The sequence below is a fragment of the Urocitellus parryii genome, chromosome 10 (genome assembly GCF_045843805.1).
Source record: "Urocitellus parryii isolate mUroPar1 chromosome 10, mUroPar1.hap1, whole genome shotgun sequence".
In the NCBI taxonomy this organism is placed as follows: Eukaryota; Metazoa; Chordata; class Mammalia; order Rodentia; family Sciuridae; genus Urocitellus; species Urocitellus parryii.
This window is the reverse complement of record NC_135540.1, coordinates 102,750,235-102,766,472: the sequence shown is the minus strand read 5'-3', so window position 1 is coordinate 102,766,472 and position 16,238 is coordinate 102,750,235. Positions and strand designations below refer to the sequence as shown.

At 35.4% G+C, this 16,238-nt stretch overlaps 1 protein-coding gene across 1 annotated transcript in view; it reads left to right on the top strand.

The window, feature by feature from the left end:
- Polr2b (RNA polymerase II subunit B) overlaps positions 1-16,238 on the top strand; it is a 47,639-nt gene that overhangs the window by 12,561 nt on the left and 18,840 nt on the right. The window contains exons 4-13 of the mRNA XM_026385882.2: positions 2,724-2,836; positions 2,955-3,174; positions 3,455-3,613; positions 5,811-5,975; positions 10,144-10,340; positions 10,489-10,608; positions 11,528-11,714; positions 15,043-15,186; positions 15,421-15,560; positions 15,665-15,776. Coding sequence (XP_026241667.1) covers positions 2,724-2,836; positions 2,955-3,174; positions 3,455-3,613; positions 5,811-5,975; positions 10,144-10,340; positions 10,489-10,608; positions 11,528-11,714; positions 15,043-15,186; positions 15,421-15,560; positions 15,665-15,776 — 1,557 coding nt within the window. The remainder of the gene's footprint in view (positions 1-2,723; positions 2,837-2,954; positions 3,175-3,454; positions 3,614-5,810; positions 5,976-10,143; positions 10,341-10,488; positions 10,609-11,527; positions 11,715-15,042; positions 15,187-15,420; positions 15,561-15,664; positions 15,777-16,238) is intronic.

The window sequence follows — 16,238 nt, the reverse complement described above, 5'->3', positions numbered from 1 at the left end:
TAGGATGTAAAACTTGTTCCAAATTACTCTTCCTCAGTCCTGCCTGCCAAGAAATAAAGTGTAACTGTGATATAGCAACCCTTCCTAGGTATATTGGCAGGTATGTGTGTGATCTCAGAATACACAGGTGACATAGATATGATAGGACAACTGGTAATGGTGGATTCATTTACATTGTTTACACTTCTATGACCAGGCCTTAAGGGAAGGTCAGTTTTTTAAAACCAAGTAGTGTCTTCCTACCTGTCTCCAAATACATGTGAAACAAGAAGGGTGTTTGTGCTTCAGCTTTGTCTTTGCTCAGTAATACAGTCAAGCAAGAGTTTGTTTCCAAGTGAATGCTGTGTAAGCATTTTTGTTTATTTCAAATAAAATATATTTGTATTATTTGTCATTCATACTATCCATCCATACCACACTATCTTCTGTATCAGGTAGTTCAATAGAAATATACCCATTTTGTTCTTAAAAAAAAAAAAAGAAATCTAAATAATGACTGATTTATAATAATGACCAAGTAAATAATGACCAAATAATGACCCAGATTTAGGAAAGTAGAGAGGCAGCTGTGGGATAATTGTTGGGCTTTGATTGGCATGGAAAACTGTAAAGCAAAGTGAGATAGAGTGAGTTAGTGCGAAAGGTGGTTATTTCCAGCCATTTCAGTCATATTTCTCCATAGCTTTTATTTAAAGGGCTGGTTTGTTCTCATTCTAATTTGACATGCTACACAGAATTTTGCTTTAAGAGTAAAAGTAATTGGCTTTTCAGGGACTGTGATGGAAAAAGGAACATAAGGTTTCTTTTTATCTCAGTCATTTTTTTCTTCATGGTTTATGCATAAGTAGAGAGATAATAGTGTAACAGTGTATTCAAAGTGCCAGTAGAAGCAATTTGTAAAGCTTACTTATCAGAGCTTAGAAAAGAAGAGCAGAGGAGAAAGATGCTGAGGCATTTCCACAAGAAAATACTTTAGTTTGTGAAGGAGATGGGGATCAGCAATCAACCTGTGAATTTTAGGGCTGGGCTTGTGGCTCAGTGGTAGAGTGCTTGCCTAGCATGCATGAGGCACTGGGTTCGATCTCAGTACCATATACAAATAAATAAAATAAAGGTCCATCAACAACTAAAATATATTTAAAAAAAAAAACCTATGAATTTTAGTTCATCCCTCTCCCCCAATCATACTGGGGATTGAACCCATGGCCTCATCTGTGGTGAGGCAAGTCCTCTACCACTGAACTATATTCCCAGTCCTTTTTCATTTCATTTTGAGATAGGGCCTTAGTGAGTTGCCCAGGTAGTCTTTCTGCCTCAGCTTCTCAAGTAGCTGGGATCACAGGTGTGTACTACTACACAGTACAGTTTCTGTTTTTGATCTTATTGGAAGGAGTCATCAGAGGTTTTGGATGATATGAGGGATTGTTGAAAGGTTGTCAGAGAATATTCATAAAGTATTATAACTTAAGAAAGGTCACTTTGGAAATGGTATTTACTTAGAAGGGAAAGAGGCTGGAAGCAAATGAAAATTTTAGAATAGTCTAAGATGATTTCCTAAACTAGAGTGATAATAGGAGTGATGGATGGAGGGTTTCTTCCCCTTGGTTCAATACTCCTGCCAATTCTTTTTTCCCTTTACCTATTCTAGCTTGTAAGCCTTGAGTATCAATAATTTTTCCTTAGGAAAGTGTCTGCTTAGTCCCATCTTCTATGAGATTTGATGTAGAGAGAAATCCATTATCTGTTTCTCTTTGAAAAATTATATTCTTGGATCTTGTTTATTAGGCAGCAGATGTTAAATGAGAACTTTCTTTAAATAATTTTTTAATTTTTAGTTGTAGATGGACATAATATCTTTGTTTTATTTGTTTATTTTTATGTGGTGCTGGGGACCGAACCCAGGGCCCTCACATATGTGAGGCAAGCGCTCTACCATTAAGCTACAACCCTAGCCCAAGAGAACTTTTTTGTTTGTATTTTGTTGTCGACTGAGCTTATAGTCAGCCAGGATTGGAAGTGCTCAATACTTTACATAGAATGAGAATGATTAAGATTTTTTTGGGGGGTGTGTGTGTGTGTGTGTGTATGTTTGGTATTGGGGAGTTAACCCAGGCGTGCTTTACCACTGAGCTATATCCCCAGGCTTTTAAAAAATTAAAAAAAATTTGAGACAGAGTCCTAAGTTGCTGAGGCTGCCATCCTCCTGTCTCAGCTTCCTGAGTTGCTGGGCCTATAGATGTGTGCCACTGTGCCCGGCTTTTTTTTTTTTTTTTTTTTTTTTAAAGGTATGTTTAATGGAAGAGTTAGATTTATTTTTTTCTAATATTCTATTGATTAGATTTGAACACCATTCAAAATGTCAATTTATTTTTGTTCTCTGGTCATTTTCTACTTTTGATCCTAACCAAAGAGAGGGTATGAAACTGTATAGGTCATTAATAAAATTCATACTAGTTTATATTAGTCAAAAAAACCTGTGTATACTTTTTATTTACCTATGGCATATTAAATCATTTTTTTCTGCCTTAAGAAAGCAATTAGGTATAAAACTATATACATATAGTTTGTTGACTTTGAAGAGTCCTCATATCAATAAAATAGATTAATTTTGCCAGTTTGAAGAGCTAATTTTACTTAAAATATTAATGTCAGTTAAAATGGAATAATTAAAATGTTTATGGGAAAAATTATTTACCTTTTTCATGTTTCTTGTTTAATTTCAGCCAAGGTATTTGTTAAAATTTGAACAAATTTACCTCTCCAAGCCTACCCATTGGGAAAGAGATGGTGCTCCTTCACCAATGATGCCAAATGAGGCCAGATTAAGAAATCTCACGTAAGAAAGATTTTTTTTCCTTGTAATCAATTGATACTGAAATAGAAACCAGTTACGGATTTGCATTTTAGCAAATACCTTACTATTGCTCAGCTGTGACCCATTTCTATTTTCAAAGGTATTCTGCTCCACTTTATGTTGACATAACAAAAACAGTCATTAAAGAAGGTGAAGAACAACTTCAGACTCAGCATCAGAAAACTTTTATAGGAAAAATTCCAATTATGTTGCGTTCAACTTACTGCCTGTTGAATGGCTTAACAGATCGTGATCTTTGTGAGTTAAATGAATGCCCTTTGGATCCTGGTGGCTATTTTATTATTAATGGATCTGAAAAGGTACAGTAACATTATTTTAAAACATTACAAAATGATAGTTAAATTTAAATCATTAAAGTTGAAATTAAAAAGTAGACTTTCATACAAGGTAACCAGAAAGTAGAGGTTAAAATGATATATTTCTATGAAGCATTTATGCAAAATGGAGTTTGTAAAGTTCAAGAATTGATGTTTCTCTGTGAGCCTTTATGATCAAGTTAAATTAAGGTGCACATTTTACTTTTCATACGTCAATGACCTTTTGGGTTTCATGGTTGTAACTTCCTTATTGCCCATATAGGTTCTGATTGCCCAAGAGAAAATGGCAACAAACACAGTTTATGTGTTTGCCAAAAAGGATTCTAAATATGCCTACACAGGAGAGTGTAGGTCATGTCTGGAGAATTCTTCCCGACCTACCAGTACTATATGGGTTAGCATGCTGGCAAGAGGAGGGCAGGTAAGGTCTGGGATATTATGTGTTGTTTTTGTTTATTCCTTTGTGCCTTGTTTCATAATTTATCAGATGGAATTCTTAGTCAAAAAAAGCTTCTCGGGAACATATTGGTGTTACATGTTAGATATTATTATTATTGTCATGTAACAGATTCCCCCAGCAGCAACACTTATCATCATGTAGTATCTGTGGGTCAGGAATCTGGGTGCAGCTTAACTGGGTCCTCTGGCTGAGTCTCTCTCATTAGGTATTTGCCTAGGCTACAGACATTTCAAGGCTTAGTCACATAATTGTTGACAGGATGCAGTTCTTTACTGGCCATTGTACAGTTTCAGGTCTTTGCTGGCTCTTGGTTGGAAGCTTTTCTCAGTTTCTTGTCATGTGGGCCTCTCCATTCAGTAGCTGACAATAAGAAAACTTTCTTCTTCACAGCGAGCAAGCACAAAAAGCCATAGAATTAGGCATTTGTGTGTAATTCCACCAGCTTCGGAGGCTGAGGCAGGAAGATCATAAATTTGAGGCCAGCCTGAGAAACTTAGCAAGACCTTGTCTCAAAAAAAAAAGAAAGGGGTGGTGCTAAGGATGTGGTAGACCTCCCACGTAATCCTTGGTATGGGGAAGAGGGGCTGGCAGAAGACCTAGAGAGTAAAAGCAAGATGGAACCAGTCTTTTATAACTTACTTAGAGAAGCAGCATCCTATCATAAATTTTTGATTTTCTTTGTGGTACTTGGGAATGTACCCAGGAATGCTCTACTATTAGCTACATGCCCAGTTTTTTTCTTTCTTTTCTTTTTTTTTTTAATTTAAAAAGTTATATTAGTGTATTATAGTTATACATATAGTGAAGTTCATTTTGACTTATTCATAAATTCATATAACATAGTTTTGTGCATTTCACATCCCTGCTCTTTTTTATTTTGAGACAGTCTTTCTAAGTTGCCAAGACGAGCCTCAGACTTGCCGTCTTCTCACCCGCTAAGATTGTGGGCATGTGCTGCCATGTTAGACTAGAAGACAGCCTTTGGCCGAGCTGAATGGAATAGATTGAATAGCAGTTGATGAGTAGATAATTTGAATTAGTGGTTCTTAATTAAAAGTTCACATCAATAATCTTAAGACTCTGAAGTATAAAAGATTCGACACCCTCGCCCCTTGACCAAATTATGGGGATGGTGGCAGTGGTGGAATAGGGGCTAGGTATAAGTAGTTGGAAAAAGGTCCTCAGGTGATTGTCATGTACATTCTTTTGGGAATAATTGGCTAGGATTTTGGAGAGGGCCAAGATATGAATAAAATTTATTAAGGATATTATGTTGGCAACTCTGAACAAAATGTAGGGTTGTGAGGCCAAGAGAAGGTAAGGTGAATTTAAAATGGAGAAGTATGACTAAACCAAGCAGCCAGGTATGCCAGTGTAGGCTAATCACTTACTTTGTTTTTGTATGTGCATAAAATTAAAGAGGAAGAAGCTGGAAATAAGAAGCTTAAATGTAAGAGGCTGTTTGTTAATTTTGAAGCATTATTCAAATAAGGAGATACCTCACAGATCAACTCTGATCTAATATTTAGCTTTTATTCTGTACTTAGCCTTTTCTGTATTTGTTTATTCATGTCCGTGCTTTTACCCCTCATCTTTTTCTTTCTTCCAAAGTCCTCCCCAGACCCCAAGATGGAGGGGACAGAAAGGTATCAGTTGTATTTATATTCTTTGGCAGCCAAAATGTCATTTCCAAATGTGGTATTTGGTTAATTCTTAGGGAATCTTGACAGGCTGGCGGAAAAGAATGGAAGTTCTATATGGTTTAAATGACCAGGCTGTCCATAAAATTAGTCAACTTATTTCAGTAGTTTTGGAAAGCAGTCATAGGAGGTCCTCAGATTATGGGGAGGCATGGTTTTTTTGAAATACATGAAAGTAAATGGTTTGCTTGCTGTCTCCATTTTTTTAATTTTTTGGTGGTACCGAGGATTGAACTCTGAGGTGCTTTACCACTGAGCTTACCACTTTTTATTTTTGATTTTGAGACAGGGTTTCACTAAGTTGCTGAGACTGGTCTGGACTTTGCTAGGGCTGGCCTCAAACTTATAAACTTTCTGCCTCAGCTTTCTGAGTAGCTGAAATTTAAATGTTTTTTTGGGTGCTTTTTTATTTCTGAGCTCTTGTATATTTGTGTTCTAATAGTGTTTTATTTTTCTAGGGTGCAAAAAAGAGTGCTATTGGTCAGCGCATCGTGGCAACTCTACCGTATATCAAGCAAGAAGTTCCCATCATTATTGTGTTTAGAGCATTAGGTTTTGTGTCTGATAGAGATATCCTAGAACATATTATTTATGATTTTGAAGATCCAGAAATGATGGAAATGGTAATGTGAAAACAGAATATATTCATAGTATCTGATAAAAATTCAAGCCAGGTGTGGTGGCGCATGTTCGTAATCCAAGTGACTTGGGAGGCTGAGGCAGGAGGATCACGAGTTCAAAGCCAGCCTCAGCAATTTAGTGAGGCACTTAGCAACTCAGTGAGACCCTGTCTTTAAATAAAATATAAAAAAGGGTGGGGGAGCTGGAGTTGTGGTTCTGCCGTGGAGCCCTCACCTAGCACATGTGAGGTGCTGCTTTTGATCCTCAGCACCACATATAAATAGATAAATAAAATAAAGCTATTGTGTCCAACTACAACTAGAAAAACATAGAAAAAGATTTTTTTAAAAAGGGTGGGGGGGCTGGGGATGTGGCTCAAGTGGTAGCGCTCTCGCCTGGCATGTGTGCAGCCCGGGTTCGATCCTCAGCATCACATACAAACAAAGATGTTGTGTCCGCCGATAACTAAAAAATAAATATTAAAATTCTCTCTCTCTCTCTCTCTCTCTTTAAAAAAAAAAGGGGGGTGGGGATGTGGCCTAGTGGTTAAGCACCCCTGGATTTCATCCCCGGTTCCAAAACCCCCAAACAGCAGAAAACTGTAGTGAGAAGTATTTTTTTGGCTGTTACAAATCTCATGTATAGGGCTGGGGTTGTGGCTCAGTGGTAGAGTGCTTGCCTAGCATGCACGGAGTAAAATAAAATAAAATAAAATAAAAAAAAAAAGTAAAATAAAGATGTTGTGTCCACCTAAAACTAAAAAATAAATTAAAAAAAATATCAAAACAAAAACAACAGCAACAGCAACAACAAAAAAACAAATCTCATGTAGTGAAAACCACCTTTCCTGTCTAGGCCTCTCTCCTAACAGTTCAGTATAAAATAGACATGAAGAGTAGAGACAGTCAAAAGTTCAATGGCAGCCCCATTGAAGAAAGCAGTAAAGAAAATTATAAAAGCACACACTAGTCTTGTGTAATTTAGTAAAAAGGAAAAATGAATAGTTGATACCTTAAAAAAAAAAACAAAACTTTTATTTTGAGGGAAAAAAATCCCACTTTTTTTGTTTTGCAGGAATTTCTAATTTATAGAAAAATTGCTAGAGTAGTACTGAGAACTCAGTGTATTCTTCACTCAGATTCAGTTGTTAACTTGACCACATTTGCTTTTTGTTCTGTTTATGTATTTACATTACTTTTTTTTTTTCTGAATCAGTTGAGAGTAAGTTAACAGGCATTAATGCCTCTTTACTCCTAACACTTCAGTGTCTATTTCCTAAGAACCAAGGTGTTCACTTAAATAATCATAGTATAATTACTAAAATCAAGAAATTTAATGTAGATGTAATACTATTAATATGTAGATCTTTTTATAAATTTTATATTTGTTATATATGACAGTAGAATGCATTTAGGCACTTTGATATATTATACATAGATGATTTCTCATTTTTTTCTGATTGTACATGTTGTAGAATCACATTAGTCATGCAGTCATACATGAGGTAATAATGTTTGTTTCATTCTACTATCCTTCTTATCCCCATATCTCCTTCTCTTGCCTCCCTTCAGTCCCCTCTACCTAATCTAAGGTAATTTTATTCTTCCCTACTGCCCCCACCCACTGTGAATTAGATCTGCATATCAGATAAAACATTGGGCTTTGATTTTTGGGGATTAGCTTATTTTGCTTAGCATGATATTCTCCAACTCCATCCATTTATGGCAAATGCCATAATTTCATTCTTCTTTAAAGCTGAATAATATTTGATTGAATATATATACCACATTTTCTTTTCCATTCATCTATTGAAGGACACCTAGGTTGGTTCCATAGTTTTGCTATTGTGAATTGAGCTGCAATAAGCATTGAAGTGGCTGCATCACTGTAGTATGCTGATTTTAAGTCGTTTGGGTATAAACCAAGGAGTGGGGTGGTTGGATCAAATGGTGGTTCTCTTCCAAGTTTTCTGAGGAATTTCCATACTGCTTTCCATAATGGTTTCACCAATTTTCAGTCCCATCAGCAGTGTATGAATGTACCTTTTCCCCCACATCTTCGCCAACACTTATTTTTCTTTCAAGTTAATTTATTTATTTTAATTAGGTATATATGACAACAGAATGCATTTTGTACACAATTGCAGCACAACTTTTCATTTTTTTGGTTGTAGATGATGTGTTGCCTGTATTCTTGATGATTGCCATTCTGACTGGGGTGAAATGAAATCTTAGATATTTACTAATTGTTCCCATAATATCTTGTTTTTTCCCTCTTGTACTGGGAATTGAACTTAGGGGCATTGTACCACTGAGCCAAAGCCCCATTTGTGTGTGTGTATGTGCATGCACGTATGCAGTGCTAGGGATCAAACTCAGGGCCTTGAGCATGTTAGGCAAGTGTTCTACCACTGAGCCATATCCTGAACTCCCATATTTGTTTTTTATATTTTGAGACAGTCTTGTGAAGTTGCCCAGGATGGCCTGGAAAATGGAATCCTGCCTCAGCCTCATGAGACATTGGGATTACAAGGTGCCCCACCAGCTCCTATAATATCTTTTTTTTAAATTTTTTTTTTTTTAGTGTAGTTGGACATAATACCTTTATTTTATCTATTTTTATGTGGTGCTGAGGATCGAACCCAGAGCCTTGCATGTGGTAGGCAAGCACTCTACTGCTGAGCCAAAACCCCAGCCCCGATAATATCCTTTGTAGCATTTTTTTTTCTTAGTTCAGAATCTAATTCAGGATCATTCATTGCATTTTTTTGTTTATTTGTTTTGGTACTAGGGATTTAATCCAGGGTGCTTTACTACTGAGCTATATCCCCAGCCCTTTTTATTTTTTATTTTGAGATAGAATCTTACTAAGTTGCTGAGGGCCTCGATAAGTTACCAAGGCTGGCCTTGAACTTGTGATCCTCCTGCATTAGTCTCCCCAGTTGCTGGGATGACATGCATGGATCACTGTGCCCTTTTGCATTTTGTTTTTCTATGTCTCTCTTAAATTTTCATCTGCCTCTCTTTGTCTTTTTTTTTTTTTTACAATATTTTTTTAGTTGTTAATTGACCTTTATTTTAGTTGTCAATGGACCTTTATTTTATTTATTAATATGCGGTGCTGAGAATTGAACCCGGTGCCTCAAATAGGCTAGGCAAGTGCTCTTGCACTGAGCCACCACACTAGCCCTCTCTGCCTTTTCTCTTTTTTTTTTTTTTTTTTTTTTTGAGAGAGAGAGAGAGAGAGAGAGAGAGAGAGAGAGAGAGAGAGAGAGATAATTTTAATATTTATTTTTTAGTTTTTGGCGGGCACAACATCTTTGTTTGTATGTGGTGCTGAGGATCGAACCCGGGCCGCACGCATGCCAGGCATGGCGCGCTACCGCCGCTTGAGCCACATCCCCAGCCCCCTCTCTGTCTTTTAGAACACTTAAATGTGAAGAGAAGGTAGGCCATTTTAAAAAATTTTTTTTTGTTTTTTAATTTGTAGAGAGACACAATACTTTTATTTTTATTTGGTCTGAGGATCGAACCTAGTGCCTCACACGTGCAGGCAAGCGCTCTGCCATTGAGCCATAACCCTAGCCCTAGGCCATTTTTTTTTTTTTAAATGTAGAATTGCCCTTATTTGGAATTGACATATTTCTTCATGATTAGATTCAATTTAGGCACAGGTAGAACACTTGCCTAGCATATGTGAGGTCTTTGGGTTCAATCCCAATACTTGTGATTAATACCAAGATTGAAAACAGTTGACACATTTATTTATTTGTAGCTCAGTAAATTTTTATTGGATTCAGAACTTCTTTAAATATTTTTGATATCTGGAAGGAACTTTTATTATTATTATTATTTGCCATTGATTATTAAACTGTAAAAACAAAACAAAAAAACCCACATTATTCTTTTTATAGCGGAATTATTTGTATTTTATTTTATCTAGAAAGTAAAATTGCCTGTACTGATGAATGGATTTTGTTCGAGATCTCTAGATCTTTGAGGTGGTTCTTCTAGTTCTAAGATTTTATAATTCCTTGATTTTCTAAAAACACATATGTATTTAATTAGGTTTATAGGAATATTTGGCATGTTATTAAGTTAAATGACAGCTGACTCATTTTGAGGTGAAAATATGAATTTGAAGATAATTTTTATATGAATTATTTGACAGGTTAAACCTTCTCTTGATGAAGCTTTTGTCATTCAAGAACAGAATGTGGCATTAAATTTCATTGGTTCAAGAGGAGCAAAGCCTGGCGTTACTAAAGAGAAAAGAATTAAGTATGCAAAAGAAGTTTTACAAAAAGAAATGCTTCCTCATGTTGGTGTTAGTGATTTTTGTGAGACCAAAAAAGCATATTTCTTGGGGTATGTTAAATTTTATTGTTTTAAATTCTATACCAAGATATAGTTGAGATAGTGTTTTCCTTAAAGCTAAAATTGTAAAGAATGATGTAAATATTTTGGGGAAGAAACCAAAACCAAGTGTTTTTCACTTCTTTTTTTTTTTTTTTAGATATATGGTTCATAGGTTACTTCTGGCAGCTTTGGGTAGAAGAGAACTAGATGACAGAGATCACTATGGAAACAAAAGATTGGATCTTGCTGGGCCACTACTTGCATTCTTATTTAGAGGGTAAGATATATAGCTCCTATTCTCTGAGTAGGGAGATTGACTGTAGATTAGTCAATCTAAGACTAATCTTAGACTGGAGTTGCTAAGCCATCTTGGTATTACATTATGTACTTCTGTGTTTTCTATGTTCTCTTTGCTACTTGCTCAGATTTAGTTAAGTTCATGTCTGGGAATGATATTTGTGAGCACAGTGAGTGTATTTCTTGTTTATGTTTGTTTATTTTTATTATTATTTTTTTATACTGAGGATTGAACTCAGGGTCACTTTACTACTGAACTACATCCCTAGATCTTTTTATTTTTATCTTGGTAGTTACTGAGGCTGGCCTTGAACTTGTGATCCTCTTACTTCAGCCTCCAGAGCTACTGGGATTACAGGCGTGGGTGACTGTGCCCAACTGCTGCTGCTTCTTTTTTTTTTTTTTTTTTGTACTAGGTAGGTATTAAACCCAGGGGATATTTACCATTGAGCTGTATCCCCAGCCCTTTTAATTCTTTATTTTGAGACAGTCTCACTAGGTTGCTCAGAGCCTTGTTAAATTGCTGAGGTTGGCCTTGAATTTGTGATCCTCCTGTATTAGCCTCCCAGGTTGGTGAGATTATAGGCATGCGCCACCATACCTGGTTTAAATTTTATTTTTTATTAACATTAGTATTTTGCACGTTTGGTTAGTGTGTTATAGATTAGTGTTTCTCAGCCTTTTATATTATTGTCCCATGATACTATTTTGGCACATTTTCGTATTTGCTTTGTCTGCCACATATGAATATATACTATATGTGTGGGTTTTTTTGTTTTGTTTTTTGTATGTGTGCCCTACCACAATCATTTTTGCCCCCTTGTGGGCAGTATTATCTTTATTAAGAGTGCATTTTGTGGACATTTACATGTTTAAAATAATACCATTTTATTTGGCAGTATGTTTAAGAATTTACTGAAAGAAGTACGAATCTATGCACAGAAGTTTATTGATCGAGGAAAGGACTTTAACTTGGAGTTGGCGATTAAAACACGGATAATATCTGATGGCTTAAAATATTCTTTAGCTACTGGAAACTGGGGTGACCAAAAGAAAGCTCATCAAGCCAGAGCTGGAGTATCTCAGGTAAGGGTATCAACTATGACTGTAGGATTCATAGGAAAAATGTTATAGGACTAGTAATTTCTTTAATTTATTTAAAGCAGGTTATTTTGCTTTTTATTTTGTTCTCAAATTGAAATCACTGGGGGTTTTAAATTATCAAATAAATTTTAAAAATTAACTATTAGCATAACAAAGAGGAACTTAAGTTTTTGGCTTACAGTTTAGAAACTCAAGATGGTTAATAAGAGTGGCTACATGGGAAGTCAGACAGTATGTGTTAGCAAAGTCTTTATGTATTTAAAAAACTCCAAAATATAAAAATAATTAAAAGTTCCATTTTAGAAGTTAATCCAGAGAATAAGTAGATATTCCCTTCATTTGTTAGAAAATGCATGATACTTCTGAGTTTTTAATGTGAATGCAGTAGCTAATCTCAGGTGGAATATTAGGGAAAAGCTTTTAAAAGGCTCATTAGGTATTTTTATTATTATTATTATTTTTTGAAACCTTTTATTTATTTGTTATTTTCCTGTGGTGCTGAGGATAGAACTCAGTGCCTCACATGTGCAAGTCAAGCACTCTACCATTTATTTTAAAAAAATAAAAATGTCCCAGCCTGAAATTTTTATTTTTTAAATAATTTTTTATATTTGCTTTACTTTTTTTTTTTGTTTGTTTTTGCTAACTGGAGATGGAGCTCAGGGTGCCGAGCTATATTCCAAGCACTTTTTATTTATTTATTTATTTATTTATTTATTTATTTATTTTATTTATTTATTTATTTTTGAGATATGGCCATGCTACATTGAGGAGGCTGGTCTGGAGTTTGGGATCCCCTTGCCTCAGCCTCCCAAGTCCCTATGATTACAGGCATGTGCAACTGCACCCAGCACCCTTTTTTATTTTGAGACAGGGTTTTGTGAAATTGCCAAGGCTAGCCTTGAACTTGAGAACCTCCTGTCTCAGCCTCCTAAGTTGCTGCAGTTATAAGCCTGCACCATGATGCCATATTTATTGTCTTTTCCTGTGAGATTTTAAACCTGTGATGTATTTATGGGCTTTATGGTCTTTTGAGGTGGATCTCCCCATTCTCTTTAAAACTAGCCAATATTGTCAAAGTTTAAAATATTTATAAAGAAGCAAGACTATGAATAATGAAATCAGGCAAGAAATGTAGCAAAAAAAAAATTGCTGGTTTCAGAATCTTAAAAAATAACAAAAAAACAAAAAAACTAGCCAATATTGTTATTACCTGATTGATTTGGCATCCAGATAGCAAATTCAAGTTCCTAAACCCTAGATGCTGTGTGAAATTCTAGGATACAGCTGATAGCAAAGTTAAATTTTTAGTTCTTTTTAATTCATTAAGGATTTTTTGGGTATACTTGATGTTTTTGATGCTGGGTTCACAACTTGAATGAGACTCCAAACCAACTCTCAGGGAGTTCATCAGCATTTAGCAGAGTAATATTCATTTATATATAGCTCCTATACTCTGAGCTTTAGTATGATAAAAGATGCCACTGCAAAGTCAGTTCAGTGAATTGTTATTGGGCCCTCTGATGTGCCAGGTACTCTGCTACATTTTATTTTATTTATTTATTTTTTTTAAAGAGAGAGAGAATTTTTTAATATTTATTTTTTAGTTTTTGGTGGACACAACATCTTTGTTTGTATGTGGTGCTGAGGATCGAACTCGCGCACGCATGCCAGGAGAGCGCGCTACCGCTTGAGCCACATCCCCAGCCCAACATTTTATTTTTTTTAAATATATTTTTTAATTTGTTCTAATTAGTTATACCTGACAGTAGAATACATTTTGACATATCATACATAAATGGAATATAATTTTTTATTCGTCTGGTTGTACATGATATAGAGTTATATAGGTTCTGCTACATTGTAGACATACAAAGATGAATAAAATAAGATTTCTGATCTTTAGTCATTTATTACTATACTTGTAGCTAGATGGTACAGTATCATAATAAGAGACCTGCACACCTGCTGGGTGAGAATGCTAGAGAAAGGCTTTATCATAGCCTTAGAGGGTTTAGGAGATAATACCTGGACTGAATCTTAAAGCACAGTTGGTGGAGAGGAGGGTGGAACCACCCTCTCACAGAAAAACTGCAGAAAACTCTTAATATCCTGAACAGAAGGATGGAGCCATAAAGAGGGTATGTGTGTTGGAGCTGGAGCAATTCAAGATTTTCAAATTAAAATGGTTAGGTGGAGTTGGAAAGGGGGGTTGGAAACAGATTGTAGAGGGGGAGTGGCATGGTTATTTTTGTTTTTTAGACACATTCATAGTAATTGGCAGTATGGAGAAATGATATAAGAAGGACAAGGTTGTTGTCAGGAAGATTATTATAACAACCTGAATAAGAAGTTATTAGGGTCTCAATGAGCAGTTTTGTAGAGATGAATAATGGGATCAAATTTGAGAAATTTTTAGGAAGTAGCTTTTATAAGACTTTGTGGTTGACTAGTTGAATGACGGAAAGTTTCATAGTGTATAGTAAAGAGAAGAGTTCTTCCCGGATGAGAGTTCTTCTGAGTCAGACAAAACAGTAGAGAAGTGCATTCCATTCTGTGGCAGTAGCATGGTCCAGGGCAAGGAGGTGAAAGTATGTGGCAATGTCAGTGGAGTACAGGAAGTTGGGAGACTGGTAGGGTAAAGTGTTTGGGTCTTCATTAAGAAGGCCTTTAATATTTTGCTCTTCTGAAGCCAGGTCAGCCTGTTTAATAATTTAAGCAGGTGAATGATATGGACACAGTTTTAGTAATTCTGGAAACTGAGGAGGGTAGATTGGAGGCAACAAGGCAGGGATATATACATGTGAGGTAAATAGCTGATCCAAGGTTCTACTGTAACTTTGGGATGAGAGAGCTAGATATTTTAGAAAATTTGAAGATTGAATTTACAGGCTATATTTATAGATGTGTGGAAGGAGATAGAATCAACAACATAATGTTTGATGTGTAGAAAGAATAACTTAGAGACAAAAATTATTTTAAGATTTCTAGGTTGGGAGATCAAAGTTAGGTAGTGATGACATTAACCATGATAGGAGACTTAGGAAGAGGGATGAGGTTTGGGTTTTTTTGGGGTTGGGTGAGGGGTAATTATTTAGAGGTATATTTGGCTTGGATTGCTTGTTTTTTTCCCTCACTAAATATTATCTTATTTATCTTGCTTAAAATGTCTTATATGGGGTTGGGGCTGTAGCTCAGTGGCAGAGTACTTGGCTAACATGTGTGAAGCACTGGATTCAATCATAGCACCACTTAAAGATAAACACATCACAGAGATGCCCAAACTTTAATGACGTTATTTTTCTCCTAGGTATTAAACCGCCTGACTTTTGCATCTACTCTTTCTCATCTGCGCCGTTTAAATTCTCCTATTGGTAGAGATGGCAAACTAGCAAAACCAAGACAGTTGCATAATACGTTGTGGGGAATGGTTTGTCCTGCTGAGACCCCAGAGGTAATATATTAGAATTTATATTCAGATCAAAAAGCCTGCTAGTGATTATATAGGACATAATTAAGAAGGCATTTTATATTAAATTATACATTGTGGTTTAGACCTAAGATATTATTAACCATTTTGTTCTTAGAAAGTAAATCTTGAAATCAAGTTGAAGAAAAAATGTGTATGGAAAAGAATTTGTATAGATATGTAAAATCAATGTGAGTAATTACTTGATTTGTTCCTTAGGGCCATGCTGTAGGACTTGTGAAGAATTTAGCACTGATGGCTTATATTTCAGTTGGATCTCAACCTTCTCCAATTCTGGAATTTTTAGAAGAATGGAGTATGGAAAATTTAGAAGAAATTTCTCCTGCAGCTATTGCTGAGTGTGTATAGATGGAGTTTTCTTTTTAAATAAAATTTTTACTCTTTAGGTATAGCTTAGTAAATGATTGATAAGTGCAAAATGCTTTTTGGCTTTTCATTTTAGTGCGACTAAGATTTTTGTTAATGGCTGCTGGGTTGGAATACATAAAGATCCTGAACAACTTATGAACACCCTAAGGAAATTAAGGCGTCAGATGGACATCATTGTGTCTGAAGTAAGAATTTTTATTGTTGTTGTTGGGCTGGGGATCCAACCCAGGGTCTTGTGCATGCTCAGCAACTGGGAAACAACTCTAGTCCCTGAAGTAAGAATCTTTAATTAGCTAAGAGAGCATGGGTCTCTAAGATTTTTAGACAAGGCATAAGAATAGAGAAATTTTTTTTTTTTTATATTGGCATCTTTCTTTCAGCTAGATTTTCTTGAAGCGTGAAGTATATTTAAGGTATTGCTTGCTTTAATCTTTAAATACATGTTCCTAAAAATTTTGACATGAACTTGAAATCATTGTTATATTTTAAACTCAAATTATATATTAAAAAAATTTGTAGGAGATTTTTTCCTAAAGCTGAGACTACTTTTAAAAATGGAAATATTTATCTCTGACTTATCCTTTGACTGAATCCAGAGATTCATCATGAATTGTGATGCACTTTTAATAGAGTCTCTTATATTTAGG